Below are 24,236 nucleotides of genomic sequence, written 5' to 3'. Positions count from 1 at the left end.
CCTTAATATTTTATTAAAAAATCTCCAATCACATAAGTTATTTTATTAAAAAAACATTTTCATATACACATCAGAAATAGTGGTCAGATTTACAATATAAAATGCAGAGTTCAAGTAGAAACAGTTTAGCTTGTTTTAGACTGTTGGTCTCTGAGATGTTTTTGTTTTTGCAGCAGCAGCAGTTATTGTAGATGTAGTTGTAGTTGTTGTTGTAGTTGTAGTTGTTGTATTAGCAGATGCAGTAGATGTTGTTCTCTTGTCCACTTTATCAACATGGTGGTTAACCCAGGTGGTCTCTGGATCTACACAGAACTCTTTACCGGCTAATGTCTGAAACCTGAGGGGGAAAAGGACAAAACAAGATTTAGATCAAAGTTTTTTAATGGAGTGTCTCATTCAGATTGACTTTGCAGTTTGAAAATGAAATAATGTTTAAGATGACACTCACACAATGGCTCGTGTGGGACACTCGCTGCTGGTCCAGTAGTAAGACTTCACCAGTTTCACAGGAATCTTCACATTACTGAACTTCATACAGCAGTTTGCAGGCACATTAACTGCTAGGGGAGCTGAAATATGGAGACAAATCGGACTATCACAAATATATACCATGCTCATGCAAAAAAATTTTTAAATAATAATAAGACAAAAGATTTCAATTACTTTTGTTACTAACTTATTACAAAGTTGCTATATTTTTAAATCACCTAATGCAACAAATCAAACTAACCTGACATAAATCATCTGAAACAATACATTTTATCTTAATTAAAAATCAAAGAGTCCTCACCGCTTGAAGTCATCGGCACAGAGCAGAAGAGAACCAGGACCAGCAGAAAGATCAGGCTTCTCATTCTTCAAGATGTTTGTTCACAATGTCAGAAAGAGTCTGTAGAGCTGGAAGATCTCAGAGCAGATGTGTCCAGAATAACGTCTGAGCTCCTTCTTATACACATAGTAGGAGAGGAATTCTTCATAAAGACATTCATGTAAATCCATTTCTGAGTAACAACATTGTAAGACGCGATTTGTTTTTAGCTCTTCCTTTTCCTTCATCCTTTTTCTGCTTTGTTGTTCATGTAAAAAAGTTTCTTTCCAGATTCACTGAAAACGTGTTTCAGGAACACAACACACGACTTCCTCTTTTCAAGTCTGCATGTGCTCAGCATTAAAGGGGTCATGACATGAGAAATTCAGTTTGCCTTGATCTTTTGACATATAGATATAGAGCTTAAAACGTCCTCCTCAGAATAAAAAAAAGCTTTTATTTAATCAAGCTCCAAAAAAGCTCATTTATACTGTGATCTGTGACATCACACGGGCAAAAGATTTTGCATATGACTGCCTCCAGAGCAAGACATTGACGAATACATCATCATCTCTTGAGTCTTTTAATTTTGTTGAGAAATGAAGAAGCCAACTGTATTGGATCTGACAACAACATCAAATTAGTTCACAATTCTTTGTCTGTAAATGACGGTCTTTCCGCATATATTTGTTTTGTGCAAAAAACTTTATTGACATTATAAGTGAACCTAATGGAACATATTCAAATAAAATAAAAAATCAATGTCATTACCCCTTTACACATAGCCTACTAAATCTAAAGATTTCATAAACAAATTTTCCTATCACCAAATATTAGATGCTAAACCTTGACCCCCTTACTCACAAAGTAACCCCAAAGACCCTGAATAACTGGTTCAAGTGTTTGATTAAAGCTACTAAATCCACTATTGTTAAACTTCATAGTCTAATAGAGAAGTAACAGTTAAATTGCTTCACAGAACTAAAATATGCAAACGTAATAAGAAAAGGGTTGTTTTTCTTTAATTTACATTTAGAAAAGTAGGTGCGGTTTACCTCTGAGTTAAACATTCACTTTAAAATGTTATTTTTATTCAGACTAAAACATTCATTAATCCTTTTCCAACTAAAAGAAGAAAGGAGAGAGTCTCTGGAAATTTCTGAAGATCCACCCTGAGATCTACAGGATCAGATGTCTATTTGATGTGCATGTTTACATCTGAAAGACGTATTTTTTTAGAGTGTTTGCTTTTCTGAAATACATCTCAAGGACGATTCCTGTCAAATGTTACACAGACATTTAGAAAATGTCCTTAAGATGTTTATGATTTACAATGTAAAACTGACATCTTAAAGATGTATCTCAGATGTTTGTAGAGGTTTTCCAGATGAAGCGCTCTTTAACAAGACATCTTGCAGAAGTGTGTGTGCTATCTAGAAGCTTCCTGTGCAATTTCTTTCTTTCCTGATTTTTGTTTTACGATGCAATTATATAGCAAACAGTTTGTTACAAATTGTAATCTTATAGTTGTAGCCCTTGTAATCTTACACATACTGATTTTGGTTTCAGCAACAGTTGACAAGATTTTTTGTATGGTTTTATTATTATTTAGAATATTTTAAGAAATCTCTCTCACTGAAAGCCTATCAGACTGAAAACTTCCACCACAAATTGGAAGTAAAAGACTGCAGAACCGTATCAGGAAGGACACAGTATATCTAATGTAGATATTTTATTTATTAATTCTATTCATATCAAGTATATCGTATTTTAGTACTTACAAGGGAAATGTGTTGTTTGAACATTTGTTTTTTGTGAAAAATTTCAGTTGACAATTCATGTTAGCCTGAATAAGATACTTAATACTTTGTTTCTTAACATCTATATAGATCCACCAGATATATCATTTAAATAAATAAAAAATCCAAATGTGTGCAATAGTGGATAGAAACAATACTGCATGACAATAGAAAGTATAATTTATATTTTATTAAAACAACGATCCAATCACATCAATAATTCAGTAAATAAAATAGTTTTATATACACATCAGCAATATTCAATATGAAATGCACAGTTCAAATAGAAACAATGTAACTTGTTTTAGACTCTTGTTCTCTTGTCCACTTTATCAACATGGCCGTTCACCCAGGTGACCTCTGGATCTACACAGATCTCTCTACCTGCTAATGTCTGAAACCTGAGGGGAAAAAAGGACAAAACAAGATTTAGATCAAAGTTTTTTAATGGAGTGTCTCATTGACTTTGCAGTTTGAAAATGAAATAATGTTTAAGATGACACTCACACAATGGCTCGTCTGGCACAGTTGCTGCTGGTCCAGAAGTAAGACGTCACCAGTTTCACAGGAATCTTCACTTTACTCAACTCTCCACAGCACTTTGATTGTGCCGCTTCAATTGCACTGGTCGCTGAAATATGAAGACAAATAGTCCTATCACAAATCTATACATTCCCATGACCTAATCACCTAATGCAACAAATGAAACTAAACCTTCCATAAAAAATCTGAAAACAATTCATTTTATCTTAATTATCATTCAAAGAGTTCTCACCGCTTGAAGTCATCGGCACAGAGCAGAAGAGAACCAGGACCAGCAGAAACATCAGGCTTCTCATTCTTCAAGATGTTTGTTCACAATGTCAGAAAGAGTCTGTAGAGCTGGAAGATCTCAGAGCAGATGTGTCCAGAATAACGTCTGAGCTCCTTCTTATACACATAGTAGGAGAGGAATTCTTCATAAAGACATTCATGTAAATCCATTTCTGAGTAACAACATTCTAAGATGCGAGTTGTTTTTGTTTCCTTCATCCTTTTTCTGCTTTGTCGCTCGTGTAAGACAGTGGAAGGTGCTTTTCTTTCAGATTCGCTGAAAACGTGCTTCAGGAACGCAACACACGGTTTCCTCTTTTCAGGCCTTGCTCAGCATTAAACGTAGGCTACTAAATCTAAAGATTTTATGATCAAATCTCAATCTGAATGAAGGTGTTTGATTAAAGCTACTAAATCCACTATTGTTAAACTCACAGTCAGCACTAAACTATTGTTTAGTGACTTTTAGTCTAATAGAGAAGCAACAGTTGAACTGCTTCACTGAACTGAAATATGGTAATGACAGTGAAAGTAATGACATGAAAAGAGGAAGCTTTTCTTGTATTGACAGTATAAGAAAAAAATGTGTGATTTACTTCTAAAACAATAATTCACCTTTTCTGAATAAAAGAAAACATTTCTAAAGATCCATCCAGAGATCCATAGGATGCTTTTAAGAAATCACAAGACAACTTGTGTTCCACAGAAACTAAAAAAAATGTGGACAAAAATGTCCATAAAAATTTGAAGCTTAGGAGCACAGACAGAAAGACCCTGATTATTGCTGAAGTAAAAATAATTTAAAAAGTAAATCCAAAAAAAAGTTATATAAGTTTAAGTTTATGAAAATGATTTATAACATTATTTTATATAAAATGTATATTTTAAGAAACATGTTTAACTATAAAACTGATATAAATTCAAAGCCATAAATCTAAACAAGTTGTGTTCCAAATTTGAGGATGATATCTCAAATGAGCTTTCGGTCAGATTTTGTTTGGGCACAGTAACAGATTTTCCCCATTGGATGCCATGCAAAACTCCACTGGTGAACACAGTGATTGGGTTTTAGATTTGCAGTTGAGTTTTTCTCTTTCAAATATTACAAGCACACACAAGCACACACATACACACATTTATTTTATTACACACATACAAACCACACTCAGGCATCCATACCAACACACCCACACAATTATCGTTGCATAATTTATCCAGTTGGCTCTATAATATGCCAAAGCAGAAAACAGGAATAAAGCAAGTATTTGCTTACAGTTTTTCTCCATTGCTAAAACACTAGAACCCACTGGCTGAACAAAGTTCTCAGTTGCCTGAACTCATTTAGCTAACTGTGCAGTCTGTTGTCAATACCTTAAACCATTTCACATGTTAAAACACAATTTGCAGATCTCACTTAGACTTTTCAGCAAAATTCTAAATACATTCTCATTCTCCAAACACATTCTGCACTTTAATGCACATGTCATCCACACTGGTAAACACAAGTGGCAACAATCAAATACAAATAGAGAACACGTCATTGATTGAACACAACCACTCAAAATTGATTTAACCTGTTTCAAAAGATGTGACACAACCAATATAAGTCAGTTCAGAGAGCAAACAGGTTGTTGAAGGTGGGAAGGAGAAAGTCTGAGAATTGATAGAAGAAACGTGTGAGAGGATGTTACGACCCGGCTCAAAGTCATAACATAAAGAGGACACTTCACAAGATAGGTTTCAATAGAGAAAATTTTATTTATTTAAAGTTAAACATACACTCACCTAAAGGATTATTAGGAACACCTGTTCAATTTCTCATTAATGCAATTCTCTAATCAACCAATCACATGGCAGTTGCTTCAATGCATTTAGGGGTGTGGTCCTGGTCAAGACAATCTCCTGAACTCCAAACTGAATGTCAGAATGGGAAAGAAAGGTGATTTAAGCAATTTTGAGCGTGGCATGGTTGTTGGTGCCAGACGGGCCGGTCTGAGTATTTCACAATCTGATCAGTTACTGGGATTTTCACGCACAACCATTTCTAGGGTTTACAAAGAATGGTGTGAAAAGGGAAAAACATCCAGTATGCGGCAGTCCTGTGGGCGAAAATGCCTTGTTGATGCTAGAGGTCAGAGGAGAATGGGCCGACTGATTCAAGCTGATAGAAGAGCAACTTTGACTGAAATAACCACTCGTTACAACCGAGGCATGCAGCAAAGCATTTGTGAAGCCACAACACGCACAACCTTGAGGCGGATGGGCTACAACAGCAGAAGACCCCACCGGGTACCACTCATCTCCACTACAAATAGGAAAAAGAGGCTACAATTTGCACAAGCTCACCAAAATTGGACAGTTGAAGACTGGAAAAATGTTGCCCGGTCTGATGAGTCTCGATTTCTGTTGAGACATTCAGATGGTAGAGTCAGAATTTGGCGTAAACAGAATGAGAACATGGATCCATCATGCCATACCACTGTGCAGGCTGGTGGTGGTGGTGTAATGGTGTGGGGGAAGTTTTCTTGGCACACTTTAGGCCCCTTAGTGCCAATTGGGCATCGTTTAAATGCCACGGCCTACCTGAGCATTGTTTCTGACCATGTCCATCCCTTTATGACCACCATGTACCCATCCTCTGATGGCTACTTCCAGCAGGATAATGCACCATGTCACAAAGCTCGAATCATTTCAAATTGGTTTCTTAATAATAATAAATAATAATACATTTAATTTTAGGCGCCTTTCAAACCACCCAAGGTCACCTTACAAAAAAAAAATCAAATAAAATAAGTAAAATAACATTAATGTCTAAAAAATAAACTGTTTTTATTAAAAGAATTTAAAAACAACTAGTTAGCTAATGCTAATGAGGTGGAGGGGTGCTTAAAGTTTATAAGCTGACTTGAAAAGATGGGTTTTGAGAGTGGTTTTGAACTGAGAAATAGAGTCTATAGCACGAATATGAGGGGGAAGAGAGTTCCAGAGTTTTGGTGCAGCATGGGAGAAAGCCCTTGCTCCCATTGTGGAGAGTCTGATGTCTGGTGTTACCAGTAATCCTGCTGATGATGAACGAAGTGAACGTGAGGGTATGTAGGTCTGTAACAGTTCTGTGATATATGGAGGGGCGAGGTTGTGCAGGGCTTTGAATGTCATTAACAAGACTTTAAAGCTGATTCGTTGTGATATTGGGAGCCAGTGCAGTTGTATCAGCAGGGGTGTGACATGGTCGGTAGACTTGGTACGGGTGATAATGCGTGCAGCTGAATTTTGGAGAAGTTGGAGCCGGTGGAGTAATTTATTGGGGATTCCTTGCAGGATCGCATTACAATAGTCGATGCGAGAGGTCACCAGGGTGTTGACAAGGACTTCAGTGGAGTGTTGCGAGAGTGAGGGGCGTAGCTTTGAAATGTTTCTGAGGTGAAAATAAGCCGTCCGACAGATGTAATTGATGTGTTTGGAAAATGAAAGGGTACTGTCCAAAATAACTCCCAGGCTCTTAACCTGTTTGGAGACTGGTATGACATCCTCCCCAATAGATACTGATGAAAGGTTGGATTTTGAGAGTGTGGATGGAGTGCCAATGACCAATAGCTCTGTTTTGTTACTATTTAGCTGGAGATAATTGGTGGTCATCCATGCCTTGATGTCGTGGATACAGGTGACAAGGGTGGTTGGGGGAAGTGTAGCAGTGGGCTTAGTAGATACATAAAGCTGTGTATCATCTGCATAGGAGTGAAAGTTAATGCCATGATGTCTGAAAATATTGCCTAAAGGGAGGAGGTAAATGATAAATAAAAGCGGCCCCAATACTGATCCCTGTGGAACTCCATGTTGGAGTGCTGCGCTCTCTGACTGGTGGTCTTCAATTTTGACAAAAAATGTCCGGTCTGTCAGGTAGTGTGCAAACCACTTAAGGGCAGTTCCACAGACCCCTATACTTTCAAGCCGCTCTAGCAATATTTGGTGGGATATTGTGTCGAAAGCGGCACTGAGGTCTAGGAGGATGAGAACGGATAGTAGACCAGCATCAGCTGCACGGAGAAGATCATTAGTAATCTTAACAAGGGCTGTCTCTGTACTGTGCCGTGACCGGAACCCAGATTGAAATTGTTCAAGAAGATTATTATCATGAAGATAAGTTTGGAGTTGGATTGCAACCACTCTCTCAAGCATTTTTGAAATGAAGGGCAGATTTGATATGGGACGATAGTTATTAAAATTATTACAGTCCAGTCCTGTTTTTTTCAATGTGGGCCTAACTATCGCAGTTTTTAGTGATGCAGGGACTATACCAGTTGACAAAGATGATTTGATAATGGAGGTTATCAGTGGTGTTATAGTAGGTAGACAGGTCTTTACAAGGAAGGTAGGGATGGGGTCCAGGTGGCATGTAGAAGAATTAGATTTAGTAATGAGCTCAGAGATAGACTCCTCAGTTGGAAGACTGAAGTTACTGAAAACAGCAGATGGGGCTAAATGTATCACAAATGATGTTGACAGTGCAGCCTGTGTGGTGTTCGCCATGGCCAGTTGTTGGTGGATTTTGGAGATTTTTGAATCAAAAAACTTAAGGAAAGCAGAGCAGTAATCATCCGAGTTGTTGTTGGTGTTTGAATTTGCAGGTTTTAGCAGCCTTTTCACTGTAGAGAAAAGTTTCCTTGTGTTCCCATCACCTGCATTGATGCTATTCGCGTAATATATATTCTTAGCTGTATTCAGCATGTTTTTATAATGGAGAACATGTTCCGTGTACATTTCTTTGTGAACTGTGAGTCCTGTCTTGTTGCTAAGCCTCTCAAGACGTCGTCCTTTAGCTTTGACCTGACGTAGCTCAGGCGTGTACCATGGAGCTGTGTGAGCAAAAGAAACAGTCCTAGTTTTTTTAGGGGCTAGTATATCAAGTGCTGTAGATAAGCAGTCATTGTAGTAGTCCACTAAGTCCGAGGTCATTGAAGTAGCAGCAGGGTCTGGGTATAAGGTAATTAATTCCATGAAATCTTCATTCTTTATATGTCTGATGTTACGGTATGACATTATCCTATTTACTTTTAATTTCCTGAGTGTCAAGGCAGCGTTGAACAAGACAACCTTGTGATCAGAAACCGGCAAATCAGACGAGTGAATATTAGTTGGAATAATGCCTATACAACAAACTAAATCAAGTGTATGTCCCTTTGAATGAGTTGGAAATCCAACATATTGGGTCATCCCAAAACAGTCCAGTGTTGATTTAAAATCTTTTGTAAGTGAATTTTCAATGTGGTCGAAGTGAATATTAAAATCCCCCATCAAAATGATATGAGGAGACATTTCATTCATTATTGTTAAGATAGTTGAAAGTTCATGGTTAAAATATTTTGAGGACTTAGGTGGCCTATACAGCACACAAATAACAGTAGGCGTGTGGCCGTGAAGTTTCATGGCCAGCATCTCAAATGAGGGCTGTTCTGGTAAATTAAGTAATTCCACCTTAAGAGACTCGCGGTAGATCAGCGCAAGACCACCCCCTTTCCCGGAAGTTCGGGGTTTTGACAGATAAACAAATCCAGGCGGAGTAGCAGAATTTAAATGGAGAAAATCATTTGTTGCCAAGTTTCGACTAGACCTAAATAATCCAAGTTTTGGTCAATAATTAGATCATGGATCAGAAGGCCTTTGTTGGTGATGGAACGAACGTTGTAGAGGGCAAACCTGTGGAGAGTGTTGCACGATTTTGCGACGAATTTTGCCAGTGGAATTAACACACTAGCACGTCGATCGGAGTCTTTCCTCTTCCGAACTCGTGTGCCGCCAGTCCAAAATGAACAGATAGACCCAACCTGTTCCTCATCGGAAATACAGTAGTTTCGCCGGGAGCCACGGTGGATATATTTTGGTCGCCGAAAAAGAATATCTCGATGGAACTTGAGACTTCTCGGCAATTTGGTCTGCACCGAGGCTCGCAGTCGGTATAGCTCATCAGGTGAGTACTTCAGTGTTTTCTGGGTTGGGATGGTAGAGATCATAGTTGTGAGAATGATCCACAGTGGAAGCTTGAAGTTCACCATGATTTTCAGCTTATATCCAAACTAATCCACATAAAAACTAATCAACAAAGATAAAACAAAAAGTTCGATATAGGCAGCGGCAGCCAAAAACGCGCCAGCATTCGCCCAAACCGGAAGTCCGAACATTGTCATGTTCTTGAACATGACAATGAGTTCACTGTACTAAAATGGCCCCCACAGTCACCAGATCTCAACCCAATAGAGCATCTTTGGGATGTGGTGGAACGGGAGCTTCGTGCCCTGGATGTGCATCCCACAAATCTCCATCAACTGCAAGATGCTATCCTATGGGACAACATTTCTAAAGAATGCTTTCAGCACCTTGTTGAATCAATGCCACGTAGAATTAAGGTAGTTCTGAAGGCGAAAGGGGGTCAAACACAGTATTAGTATGGTGTTCCTAATAATCCTTTAGGTGAGTGTATAATGTCTAGGGTCCAAACATAAGGTAATAATAGTAAATATCAATACAATCTCAAATGAATAAACTGTTGGAAATGGGGTTTGTAGAGTCGTGGAAATCATATGGGAACACAACAACTCAAGAACCCACTCTTCAAACAAAGACACAAAACAAAAATGAGAGAGAGCTAGACAAAATCCAGGAGCATCTTAAATAGGTTGCCACAGGTGCAGCTGGTTTTCATTAGGGCAATCCCGCCCACCAAGGAGGAGTCGGTCCTAGAATTCTCACAAAAAAACTAAAGTTGAAAAAAACAAAAGGGGCAGGGCTGTAACAGAGGGCAAGGAGGAGGAGGAGGAGGAGGAGGAGGAGGAGGAGGAGGGGGAGGAGGGGGAGGAGGGCAAGAAGGAGAAAGAGGAGGAGGAGGGCAAGAAAGGAGGAGGGACAATATTGCTTGTGATGTCGACCAAAGTGCTCTGGCCTGGCCTGACTCAGCCCAAAGACAAGAAGCACATTGATCACATGTTTACTCCATTGATTTTTGTCACTTTTAGTATATTGTATACTGTAGTACAGTGTATGTATACTGAACAATGGGCTGTATACTGTACAATGAACAAATTTTATGGCCCTGAACATTGTTAACAATACCATTTGTTACAGTACTGACTGCTCAATAGATTTTGACTGGTTGCAGGTTCATATCAACAAAGAACAAGAATTACAGTATCACAGAGCCAAAGGACAAGTTTGTGAGATGCAGGGTACTGTACTGTAAAAATAGGGGTACAAGGAGGAGGAAGAACAAAAAAAAAATTGCAAAGAGCAAAGCAGAGTAGTAATTTCTGATCAGTTTTGAGCTACTATGATAGAACATTTTCGTTCATCAAAAGACAATGACGGAAAAATATGAAATTTGTTTTGAGATTAAAAATGTACTTCTCCCTGAGAACTATATGTTTTGAACAATGTGTTTTCTATTTTTTGGTTTATTGTTTACTGACTGCTTGATAGTGTATATCATTTTGATCACTTTGTCTATGATTTGAGAGCAGTGTTTGATTTTGAACACAGGTAAAACTGTTTTGAGGTGAAAGTTTCAGAGTCAGAGGTTCTGTAAAAAGTGCTTGAAGATGAGGTTTTGTGTTTAATGTTTTCAGAAAATGGAGCAAGGTTTCAGAATTTTGTTTTAGCAATTGAGAAAAACTGTAATATATGTTTATTATTTCAGCATAAAACAATTTTAGTAAAGTGCAGTGAATCTGGTGTTCACATCTTCACATAAACACACTGACAGGGTTTGAATATTGAGTTTAATTTTGAGGAATGAAACAGTTTTCAATAGTTCCTCTATACAGTATGGCAGCTCATTTTGTGTCTGTTATTAGATCAGACAGACTATTTTCTGTATGCGGTTAGACAATTTTAAAAGGGGATCAGAGGGTCAGTGAAGGTTTTAGGGAACTGAATTCTGAGCACAAGCAGTATTACATGGTCGGTGGAGCGATTTGCAGATATAAACACATGAACGCATTCATTTTTTCCGACTTCCACCTGAGAGAGAGAGAGAGAGAGAGAGAGAGAGAGAGAGAGAGAGAGAGAGAGAGAGAGAGAGAGAGAGATTGTAGAGTTAAGCATTTTTGTATAACTTTGTATAATACACTCATAATTCATAAGCGTAATTGGTTTTGGTAGTCCCTTATTTATGTATCATTGAAAAAAAAGTCTAAGGGATAGCCGTTACAAATTCACAAATTCAAAATCCATAAGGCCTAACCAATTCGCAGGGGCGTCAGACAGGGGGTAATAGTGGGCCCCTGCCAATTCGAACAAATTCGTACGAGTGACTAAAAGGTGGCTAATTCATACGAATTTTTACGACCTCACACGATTTGTCTAAACCCACGTGATGGGAAGGTTTAGAGGTGGGGTTCAGGGGTAAGTCAACTTGTAAATATGTACGTTTTATCAAATATCGTAGGAATTCGTATGAGTGAGGTCGTAGGCCACCTCGTAAAATTCGTATCAATTGCCTTGAGATCGGGTTGCATTTACCTTGAACAAATAGTTTGTTCCTTCTTGCACAATCTGAGAAGAAAAGATTAAAGGAACATAAAGTGTAAATGTGATTCCAGCCATCTTCTGTACATCTTCCCTCATCTGAAAAACGAGACAAACATTTTATGTTAATCTACATTATTATTAATATTATTTTTAAAAGGACTGAATTTATTAGTTTAGCAGAAAACACATATAAAAGAATTGACTTTAAGTGAAAAGTAAAGCCGAATTAAAAATAATAATGTTACTAGGCTGTGTTTTAACAAAAACGGCATTTACCAGATATGAGTGATCTCCTACCTTTATGCAGATGTTCTTCATGTCTTGATTGACGGGCTCCACTGGGCTCCATGGAGATTCTAACATTGCAGAAGTCAATGTCATGTTGGTCAAAGCCTAGATGAAATAAACTGTATTATCAGGCAGTCTGTCTCACAGATTGATTCTGATCCACTATTTATGCTGCCAAAATCGCATGACATCAGTCGTCATTGTAATTCCATGTGATCACATCAAAGGGGCCGAATGAATAGGCGGAGTTTCACTTTGGGGTGTTGTGAAATATTCAGTTCCGGTGAAAAACTGTTCCAGTGGGTGGAGTATAATGTTCATGATATTTCTCCCGTTATTATATTACTCGTTAAGTGACTTATTTTTTTTTCTGCGCAACACAAAAGAAGATATTCTGAAGAACACTGGAAACCAGTTGAACCAGTTTTTTGTGCCCATGACTTACAAAAAACATAATTGAACACATTGTTTTATGTACAAAAAAACATAATTGACATAATTTTTCAAAATATGTTCCACAGAGCAATGAGTCATACAACTTTGAAACAACATGAGGGCGACAAAATTGTTATTTATGAACAAACTATACCTTTAAAATAGACCCACAAAAGCATAATTTTTTTCTTTATTGTATTTAGTTTGCAAAATACAGAGCAATGTTTAGAAAATATGAGATAATGAACTACTACTACTAATAAACATCTCTCTCTCTCTCTCTCTCTCTCTCTCACACACACACACACACACACACAAACGTATTTACACTACTGTTCAAAAGTTTTAGATCGGTAAGATTTTTTAAATGTTTTTGAACAGGTCTCTTCTGGTCATAAAGGCTGCATTTATTTGATCCAAAATACAGAAAAAACATTATTACTGTGAAATATTTTTACAATTTAAAATAACTTTTCTATTTGAATATATTATAAAATGTAATTTATTCATTTGATCAAAGCTGAAATTTCGGCATCATTACTTTAGTCTTCAAAGAATTGATGAATAAAAAATTAAAGCAAACTTAAAAAGAATCAGAGCATGAATTTATGGAGTAAGAAAAGAAAAACATTCAAAAATGCTTTTTTTACATGTACAGATTCAGTATGTGTGCTGATCATTTGATTATGTCTTGTCGCTTAAATGTCATTATCAAATAGAAATTTGGTTTTCATGATCTCTCTGTCAACAGTAGTGGTTTGCTCTTTATTAGCATCGATAGTTCCACTGTCGCTGATTTGCTGATCAAGAAGCATTTATTAGGGGTTCAAGCACATTGCTCTGAAACCGTATTGTTATTGTTAATTTTCCCATAATGCAGCATTCTCCATCTAAAGCTGATCGGGCAGACCGAACCGTAAGTCGTAGAGACTTGAAACTTTGAGGGCTGGTAGTACTCACACCGCCTACAACGTCACCAAGGCACGCCCCGAATGGCCTGTCGGGGGCGCTACAGCTGTCAAAAGTAAGAAATGGCTCATAACTCCTGAACTGTTAAGCTCAAGTGTCTTATATCGTTGGAATCCTCGGCTCAAGGCGGACAAAATGCATGCCTCGGATTTGCTCGTCACCCTGGGGAAATCTTCGGGTATTTTTGGATTTTGTTTTTTGCTCGATCGGAACCAAACCAGTAAGAGCTACTCTTACTAAAATGGCTGTAACTCATGAACGAAATGAATGAGATATTTTCACCAAACTTGGTACACATTTGTAAGATCTCAAAAAACATGGCCGCCATCGGCCAATGAAGTTTGATCACCTCTTAGACAAGCTTACCGGAGGCCGATCGGAATGAAACTCGTTGGGCATGTTCGACTCATGGCCTTAGAGGTCTGTAAGAATTTTTTAAGAAATCGGCCACTAGTTGGAGCTAACGACTTCTATGCCCTCTGTCTATACAGTCTTATGAAACTTAAATTGTTTGAAAATATTTCTTACAATATTAATATAAAACAGATATGTTTCTAATTCTGCGTATCTGAAATATTAGAATTTTTAGGCTAGTCCACTGGTAGTGCACATAGGAATTTACTTTAATTCTACTTTACTCTTTCTCCACCACTGACTGAATTTTCCAGCTATCCATGTTTTCACTGTTATACGGTAGGGGGCGCTATGACACAACTTCTACAGAATCTCCAGATCAAAACACAGGAGAAGAAGAAGCTGAAACAAGTGATAGAAGATTGCTCACTCAAATGTAAAATAACGTGATCATCAAACATTAAATCAAAACTGCTTAATATTACAAAATGAAATGAAGCGTAACCCATGAAGAGAAAACGACTGTGAAGCTTTGGGTGTGTTGGAATCGATCTACTCCATCTGTGTTTTGATCATCGTTCTGAATCTGATCAAGGAGTAGTCTTTGACAAAGATTTGATTTTCTAAACTTTTTTGTTTAAAATGTTGCCTTTCTTTATCAAACTTACCGACATTCAAGTGTTGATAAAAAAGAATGCATGAAGCTAATAAAATGTTTTTAAAATTAAGGTACAGTTAAAGGTATTTTTCAAGTTTAAAAAAAATATACATATGAACATAGTAGTATACTGCAAGTGCTAAAATAATATATATATAGTAAACTAGAAGTATAATGGTATGTTCACTTAAAGAAAACTAAACTAAAACTTAAACTAAACTAGTAGTTTACAGTGTGTAGGCTACTTTCATAAACTAAAAAAATTACTACTTGTATTAAAATAGTAAACTACTTATAACTAAGTTAACTTGTAGTATAGATGCATTACAAATGAGAAACCTAGTTGTGTACTTAAAGTTTACTACTGTTACACTTATAGTACACTTAAACGTATACTTTTATATTCTAAAAGTGGGCAAATTTAGTCCCTAGCAGTATTGAAATAGTACACTTACAAATGTACAAGTACACATTGATACAAGTATACTTACTACATAAAGTATACTTAAAAATATACTTGAACATTAGTTAAGTATACTTCATAAAATTAACTTGAAGTATACTTCTTTTTCATAAGGGAAACCATGCTAGTACATGGTAAACTATGGTAAATCATGCTAGAATCATGGTAAATCATACTGGAACATGGTAAATCATGGTAAACTATGGTAAATCATACTGTTGTTGTTGTTGTTGATATTGATGTAGTTGTTGTATTAGCAGATGCAGTAGATGTTGTTCTCTTGTCCACTTTATCAACATGGTGGTTCACCCAGGTGGTCTCTGGATCTACACAGATCTCTCTACCTGTTAATGTCTGAAACCTGAGGGGAAAAAAAGGACAAAACAAGATTTAGATCAAAGTTTTTTAATGGAGTGTCTCATTGACTTTGCAGTTTGAAAATGAAATAATGTTTAAGATGGCACTCACACAATGGCTCGTGTGGGACACTCGCTGCTGGTCCAGAAGTAAGACTTCACCAGTTTCACAGGAATCTTCACATTACTGAACTTCATACAGCAGTTTGATTGTACCGCTTCAATTGCACTGGTCGCTGAAATATGAAGACAAATAGTCCTATCACAAATCTATACATTCCCATCACCTAATCACCTAATGCAACATATCACCTAATGCAACAAATCACCTAATGCAACAAATGAAACTAAACCTTCCATAAAAAATCTGAAAACAATTAATTTGATCTTAATTATCATTCAAAGAGTCCTCACCGCTTGAAGTCATCAGCACAGAGCAGAAGAGAACCAGGAAGTGTTCTACTTCTTTTAAACAAAAAATAAGAAAGTATACTTTCCATCTACATTTTATATACTTCTCAAAAATATATTTTATGTACTTCTCAGAAATATACTTAAAATTACACTTATACTTGACTTATACTGAGAGAAAAGGCCAAGTATATTTGACTCAATCTTTTGATCGAGAAATACTGTAAAGTATAATTAAGTATTCAAAGTATACTTGGCTTGTAGTTGTGTTAACTCTTTTGATCGAGTAGCCTATTTGTTTACTTTTTAACATAGTTTTTCATAGTATTATGAAACTTACATTGAGTGACAATATTGATTAAAATTCTGCGTATCTGAATTTTTGTGTAGGCTAGTCCACTGAAAGTGTACATAAGAATTTACTCTAATTCTACTTTTCCAGCTATCCATGTTTTCACTGTTATATGGTAGGGGGCGCTATATGACACATCTTCTAGTACAGAATCTCCGGATCAAAACACAGGCGATGAAGCTGAAACAAGTGATAGAAGATTGCTCACTCAAATGTAAATAACGTGATCATCAAACATTACAGTAAACAGCGTGTAAATCAAAACTGCTTAATATTACCAAATGCGTAACCCATGAAGAGAAAGCGACTGTAAAGCTTTGGGGGTGTTGGACTCGATCTACTGCACCTGTGTTTTGATCATCATTCTGAATCTGATCAAGGCGTAGCCTAGTCTTTGACAAAAAAAAAAAATATTTTCTCATCTTTTTTGTTAAAATTGTTGCCTTTCTTTATGAAACTTACCGACATTCAAGTGTTGATAAAAAAATAATGCATGAAGCTAATAAAATGTTTTTAAAATTAACGTACAGTTAAAGGTATGATTCAAGTATAAAAAAATAATATCTACATTTGAACATAGAAGTATACTGCAAGTGCAATAATAATATATAAATAGTAAACTATAAGTATAATGTTATGTTCACTTAAAGAAAACTTACAAGTATACACTACTAAACTACTAAAACTTTTTGTATAAACTACTAAACTAGTAGTTTACTGAGAGTACACTTCAGTGTGTACTTTCATAAACTAAAAAAATGACTAATATTAAAATAGTAAACTACTAGTATACTTATAAGTTCACTTGTAGTACAGATGCATTACAAATGAGAAACCTAGTTGTGTACTTAAAGTTTACTACTGTTACACTTATAGTACACTTAAACATATACTTTTATATACTAAAAGTGGGCCAATTTAGTCCCTAGCAGTATTGAAATAGTACACTTACAAGTTTACTACAAGTACAAATGATATTAGTATACTTACTACATAAAGTATACTTAAAAATATGCTTGAACATTACTTAAGTTTACTTTATAAAATGAACTTGAAGTATACTTCTTTTTCGTAAGGGTCTACAGATCATTCGTTAGACACTACATCAAAAAATGGAGAAGACAGAATCCAAAGCATGCAGTTACAAAAAAAAAGTATATTGTAACGAAGTAATTTTCAAATTATGTAAAAAAGTAATAGTAATAGTAATTTTCAGCACTTGCATCATTTGAAAATACAGTAACCCAACTTCTTGTTACAGTAAATTCAGAAGAGTTGTGCAACTGCAGAATCAAGGTCAGTGAGAGAGATTTATTCTCCTTCAGCATCATGTCTTCATGTTGGTCCAGCCAGAGGACTATTCATATCACAGGCAATGTCATCTCTGCAGGCAAAGGGAAAACCCCTAAAACCAGATCCAGCCTTGATAACATTCTCCACACATAATCTTCGTCCTCTTCCTCTTATATTGTTTCCATCCATTATTGGTATCAACATTAAGTGCAACTTTTTGAGTCAATTTTGGGATATTATGTACAGTTGGTTTGGTCACATAGAAAGAAGTGTGAACAATTTTGATTTGTGTGTAAACGATGACAATGACCTGCCTGTGTTTAGTATTTTGATACAAAAGTGCATCACAGTGTGAAATGTGTTTTAGTGAGTGGAAAGTGGAAAGTCTTGAAAAAAAGAGTGCATGACATTTGCAAACAGTGTTTTACCTACCTGAACTTGTTTAAACGTACAGTATGGAATTTTTCTCCGCTAGGGGTCGCTAAACTCTTTACAATAACAAAGGCATAGTTTGATGACGCAACATTTGCTAAGAATTATGGATCTTGTCGTCAACGTCAAGCCGACCGATCTAATAATGTTTATGGATGAGTAAATACATCAATGTTGTGCAATACAATCATGACTGTGATATGAAGCAGGTCGGGATTGCTAAGAGACAGCTATCAGCTCCACACGCGACGCGAGTCCCGCGGATATAAAAGGAACATGGACATTTCATTCTACCGAACTACACGCAAGTGCAGAATTACTACTCACAGGTCAGTTTATTAGACAAATTAAACTTGTGAGGTAACGCAGCGCTGTTTCATTGGTCTGACATTACACTATCACACTAAACTGCATTTAAATGTGTTGAAATTGATGTGTTAGTTTGTCTGTATGAGACTAGCAGTAAGCTAGATCAACATTAGAATAACATACAGATCATATTATAACATTTTATCATTGTTGAACTATATAACATTGATTAGTTTTATGTAAATGTGCTCACCTGTTTAATAAAGTACACGTAGGAGTGGTCGAAGTCTCGGACGTGGAGCTCTCGTTTATATACTGTCTATGGGAGCTCTCGGCATCTCGAAAACACCGCGCTGATATTGATTCTCGTTTTAGTTCTCCTTTTTTATCCAAAGTCTGCTTGCCATGGTCCATAATGTTTGAATGAAACAACAACAGCGTGCAAATAGACATTGCGAACTACACAGTTGTCCACGTCTGTCGCCTTGGTTACTATCAGAGGGCTCTGGTTGCTATGGCAGTATGAGCGGAAACCAGGGACAACGCGGATATGACGCCATTGACGGCGACAAAACGGAAATAAAGAAACGGTCTGTGTCTTCGAATTAAATTACAAATTTCTCCTGGTTTGAAAGTTTTTGGAAACAGTCGGGATAATGTAAGTACACAACTAAAAAACATATATAACATAGATATAGTGATTTTTGCTATTTTTAAAGCAAAAAAGTTATATATTGTGCCTTTAATGTTTTACAGAAAGAGTGATTTATTCGACAAATTGGTTTAGGCTATTGAGAATTTGGTTCAGAGAATGGGGTTTAGTGTTTTAGCAATTCAGAAAAACTAAGAATTTTCCTAACTTCTTTCTTCTGTTGAAATTATAGTGATTTGCAAACCAGCCGCTTTAATAATAAATAATTTATCGGGAGTGTTTATGTAGGTTGTAGCTAGGTGACACAGAAACTATTTCATGACATTATATTTAAACGTATTTTGAGGAAGCGAATTTAGCCTGTGGACTCAACTGCATGAGGATTCATTAATTAAGATATTGTTAATTAACATATATTATTAACATAAAGTCAATATAGACTATGCCTTAAAGGAACCGTATGTAAGAAATGTATTTCAATTAATCATAAAATGGCCCTGATATTTCACTAGACATTAAGAAATCATGTTCATTTCAAATACTTATATCACTGACAACAGTAGTCCGGCCAGGATATTGTCATTTAAAAGTGAAGTTGCAGCCCTCAACTGATGTTGATGTTGTCATGTTGTGTTTTGGTCTGATGCTCCACCCTCCACCTATCTACCAATCACGAAGTCAGTAGTGTTTCGGCATCCGGGTTGCCAGCTCTGCTCTAGTTACCACAGCTGCAGCTACAAACGTGTCAGATAAAAAATGTCTAACGTTACGAAACCTAAAAGACCTGGTTATGAATCAGAAAAACGTTGTGACAAAGTCCGAAATAAAACAAGGATTTGTATAGGAGATGCCTTTGAAAGATGGAGAAAACGGAGAAGAATTTGAAGACAGATGCCAACGTTGCTAATTTTCTCCTGGACAGGTAAGATTCATCTATGTTTGGCTAACTTGTACTTAATGTAAATGGACATTTCAAATATTCATGACAGTCGAACAAAGTTATGCATGTTCGTGCAAAGTAACGTTACGTTAGGTGGGTTATCGAATTGAAAAGGTAAGGAATTGTTTGGGAAATAAAAAACGGCGAGTCGTCATTGCTAACATTAGAAAAAAAACTTACTGTGTTGGACTCGTCACTTGCCATTGGAAGCTCCTTGTAGCAGCCTACGTTCCTGCTGGATCCTGCAGCCAAGCTGGCAACTTCGAGTCAGGGGGGAGGGGGAGGGGATACACCGCTCTACAGTAATTTGAAAGTGATTGCAGTACCAGTTTTGGCCACAATCTTACATACGGTTCCTTTAATACATTATCCTATTCATCATTTCCTGAATCCTCAGCTTCTGGGGATGTCCACACCAATTTCAAAATCAAACTTACACCCGTAGTGGATAGGTGGAGGTTTGGATTGTGCATCTCTCTTTGGTAGGATGGGAGGAAGCGCTGCTGGGGTGATCATGGATTCGGAGGATTGATATGTTGAGGTGGGCTGGAGATTGGTGGAGTGAGATGTCGGGATGGTATTTGGGAGCGGTGTAGGGCGCAGTGAAGGAGGGCTGGTGTGGGGGGGCAAGAGGGTTGCGTTGCTTCTGTTGGCACTCCACTCCTGTTAATGCGGAGATAGAACAAACACGTTTAGTAAAAAAAATTAGAGTGTTTTAGAACAACATAATTGTGGCTATATGTTGCATTTTCAGTGACTACGCTCACATTTTTCACTTTATCCCTTTATCTAGTTTCACACAAAATTGGATTTTAGGGGTTGCAACCCTGAGGGGAAAAAAATCACATTTGAAATGTTTGTTTAAAGTGCTGCCATAATATACAGGTTAAAACATTATGGGTTATACTTTATTTTAAGGTGTCCTTGTTACAGTGTAACTATACATTCAAGTACTAAGTTTTATTAATTAACAACATGTAATTACTATAAAATTAGGGCTAGTGTTAAGGTTTGGTTTAAGGTTAGCTGCGTGTAATCATGCATAATTTACCATTGTTAGTACATTTAACTGGATATCTGAAACAAGGGCACTGTAAAATAAAGTGTTACCAAATTGTTATGTGGAATTAGAAATTAAACAACACCTTTCAGAAACTGGAAGAGCTGGAGCTGTTGACGAGATAAAATGTTATATTATATGTTATAATGTTATATTGCAAACTAGTCCTAAGTTTTGTGGCGCCTGATCGGAACCAAACTAGTGCAGAAATGTTTTCTGAATATCAATAATTATTGAAAAAAAGTAGAAATTTCGATTTACGGTTGCTAAGGGGCGCCAAAACGTACGCTGTGGGCGGAGCCACTTTTACTTAAATGGGTATATCCATTAGCCTGACTACGTCAGACTTCGTACTTCCGCTCAATTTCATTTCGCTTTTGTACTCAGTCTGAGACAGCTTCAGAGCTTTCTGTTTGCCACCGGTCTGGAAACAGCCGGGCCAATCAACGAACAGAGGGCGGGCTGAGAGCCGTGACGTAGACGCTGATTGTACCGTGGATGCGTAGATTTACTTCACTTAACCTGCAAAAGTCGTTCACAGCCATGTTCACTCCGGTATTTCGCTCGATGGTTTTGTTTTTGCATCATACATGTGTTTACAGTGAAAGTTAAATGCGGCTGAGCATGCGCATAACACACGCCATAACCAAACGTTATGTGATTGGCTTACGGGTAACCAATGATTTTAAACTTCAGACAAGCGCCCCCTAGCAAGAGAGAAAACACTTCTCTGTTATGCCATTCCAGACTCTGTCTACGAAGCAAAGAGAAGTAGCAGAGTCTGGTATTACCAGGCTATATATCCATTAGAATCATAGTAAATCATACTAGAATGTGGTATATCATGGAAAACTATGGTAAATCATGCTAGAATCATGGTAAATCATACTGGAACATGGTAAATCAAGGTAAACTATGGTAAATCATGGTAAACTATGGTAAATCATACTGTTGTTGTTGTATTAGCAGATGTAGCAGATGTTGTTCTGTTGTCCACTTTATCAACAAGGCCGTTCACCCAGGTGGTCTCTGGATCTACACAGATCTCTCTACCTGTTAATGTCTGAAACCTGAGGGGGAAAAGGACAAAACAAGATTTAGATCAAAGTTTTTTAATGGAGTGTCTCATTCAGCTTGACTTTTCAGTTTGAAAATGAAATAATATCTAAGATGACACTCACACAATGGCTCGACTGGGACACTCGCTGCTGGTCCAGTAGTAAGACTTCACCAGTTTCACAGGAATCTTCACATTACTGAACAGCAAACAACACTTTGCCACATTAACTGGTTGGGGAGCTGAAATATGGAGACAAATAGGGCTATCACAAATATATACCATGCTCACGCAAAAAAAAATAAAAAAATCATCTGAAACAATTAATTTGATCTTAATTAAAAATCAAAGAGTCCTCACCGCTTGAAGTCATCGGCACAGAGCAGAAGAGAACCAGGACCAGCAGAAACATCAGGCTTCTCATTCTTCAAGATGTTTGTTCACAATGATGCAATGAATGAAAGATAAGTTTTCTTGAGCTTGAAGATTTCAGAGCTGATATTGCAGGTCCTGTTCAGAAGGCCGAGGAAACAGATGAGAATTTACCTCGAAAGAAGAGGGAAAAATGAAGAAGCAGGACACATCTGCACTGTCACACCTCCTCAGATGGTGTTTATTTACAACATTCAGTTGGTTTCTGTTACTTCTTAAAAGCACAAATAAAATATTTAACTATCTTAATTTATCTCAGTGTCCCTTTTTCCATAACAGTCCAATTTATTTCATTAGGTTATAAATAAAATAATAACATTTTATCACTTGTATACCTCTGTTATAAACAATTCACAAATTTCTCCTATAAGAGTGGATTTACAAAAGATTCATATTCTATGCATGTTGTTCTGGTTTAGCATGTGACAAGCAAGTGTGCCAAATGGAGTAATGATGTGTCTTTGCAAAGGCTAAATGATCGCAACAAAAAAAGTGTCACACTATTGTTCGCGATCAAAAATGACCACCATTGAAAAGGGAAACAAAAGGAAAAATATGAAAATACAAAACAATGCAGCTTGTTTTTAATCGTTAAATTAATTTAATATCTTAGACAATTTCCATGTTTTCCTCATGGGACTACGAGGGCACAGGAATAAAAATGAAATACAAAATAATACAAAATAATAATGATGGGCAAGGATAAATTACTGACTGATTGAGTAACGAACGCACTTTGAACACTAAATCACGGTCACAGTTTCCGTTTTAATAATCATGTAACCCTTACATTATTTTAGCATGAACAAATTTAGGCTACATTAGGCTATGTCACCAGAATTAGCTATGCAATACTATTCAATATCGTTGGAGCAAGAATCACTTTTGTCATTTTAGAAAACTCGAACATTAGCCTATAGGCCTACATCAAAAAACTTTAGAGATGGATCCTCCAATCTCACCAAACCTCACGGTTTATATTCACAATCCATTGCAATAGCCTAGTCAAAGTATCATTCCATTTAAAACGTATTTTCATTCTTTATATTTCACCTTTAAGAGGAGGAGAAATGAAGAAGCAGGAATCGTGTCTGCTCCGTCACAGCTAGTGGTGGTATGAGGAAGCAAGCGCAGATCTCCCAGCTTTCATCCGATATGAACATGCCAAAATAAACTACCCTTTGTATTGTGCACACAAAGGTCACTACAGAATTTAGAATTTCACAACTCCACACTGTAGGCTATTGAGAAAATAATCCCGTTAATTCTGTTAACTGAGCCATGAACAATTTACACAACTGTGTAGCCTACATATGACTGATGAGTAATAGGCTATGTGTTATGTGTTATAAAAACGTCTGAGCACATTGCTATACGAGATAGGCCTAGGCTGCCTACGATATAGGCCTGTACTTTTCTCCAAAATTATAAATCCCTTTCCGAGTAGCCTATTGGTTTGTAGATTTTTTTTTAGTCTTAACTGTTCCTTTACCACATCCCTTTTCTGCTTTGTCGCTCATGTGAGAAGGCGAAAATGACTTTTCTTTTAGATTAATAGAAAATGCACTTCAGGAAATCAACACACGGCTTCTTCATTTTCAGTCCTGTCATGATGCCACCGGTTTCAAAGACCAGGCTTCAAGCTAAAATGCATGTTTGAGCCGTTTAAACTGAAAGCAACAGACTGACAGATCTTAAAAATATATCAGTGCCATTGTTTTATCTCAATTATGCACACCAGTATTGTTTTTTTTCTAAGGCACATTTAAAAAAGCCACTTAAATTCACTAACTGAACTAAAAAGCGTAATCCTGGCTTAATTTGCATTACATTTATTC

At 36.8% G+C, this 24,236-nt stretch overlaps 2 protein-coding genes across 4 annotated transcripts; both read right to left on the bottom strand.

The window, feature by feature from the left end:
* Positions 1-3,892, bottom strand: LOC307151840 (monocyte chemotactic protein 1B-like). Of its 3 annotated transcripts, none has more exons than XM_079860038.1 (3): positions 791-1,141; positions 449-569; positions 1-337 (listed from the first exon to the last, which is right to left on the bottom strand). In XM_079860038.1, exons 1-3 carry the CDS (start codon positions 852-854, stop codon positions 136-138), a joined length of 387 nt encoding a protein of 128 aa, XP_079716164.1. In that variant the 5' UTR covers positions 855-1,141; the 3' UTR covers positions 1-135. The 3 variants fall into 3 exon arrangements, with proteins under 3 accessions (XP_079716164.1, XP_079716163.1, XP_079716165.1); XM_079860037.1 differs by lacking the exons at positions 449-569; positions 791-1,141 and adding exons at positions 3,115-3,238; positions 3,383-3,497 and having other exon boundaries at positions 86-337; XM_079860039.1 differs by lacking the exons at positions 1-337; positions 449-569; positions 791-1,141 and adding exons at positions 2,786-3,008; positions 3,115-3,238; positions 3,383-3,892.
* A 6,439-nt stretch (positions 3,893-10,331) lies between these two features.
* Positions 10,332-23,707, bottom strand: LOC307151839 (uncharacterized protein). Its single transcript, XM_079860036.1, has 10 exons — positions 23,452-23,707; positions 22,327-22,476; positions 22,091-22,208; positions 21,859-21,979; positions 20,287-20,512; positions 15,573-15,696; positions 15,321-15,465; positions 12,235-12,330; positions 11,929-12,033; positions 10,332-11,427 (listed from the first exon to the last, which is right to left on the bottom strand). Exons 2-10 carry the CDS (start codon positions 22,388-22,390, stop codon positions 11,299-11,301), a joined length of 1,128 nt encoding a protein of 375 aa, XP_079716162.1. The 5' UTR covers positions 22,391-22,476; positions 23,452-23,707; the 3' UTR covers positions 10,332-11,298.
* Between the last annotated feature and the right edge of the window lie 529 nt (positions 23,708-24,236).

Source organism: Squalius cephalus (assembly GCF_949319135.1).
Source record: "Squalius cephalus genome assembly, chromosome: 23".
Taxonomy (NCBI): domain Eukaryota; kingdom Metazoa; phylum Chordata; class Actinopteri; order Cypriniformes; family Leuciscidae; genus Squalius; species Squalius cephalus.
This window is presented reverse-complemented; position numbering and strand designations above follow the sequence as displayed.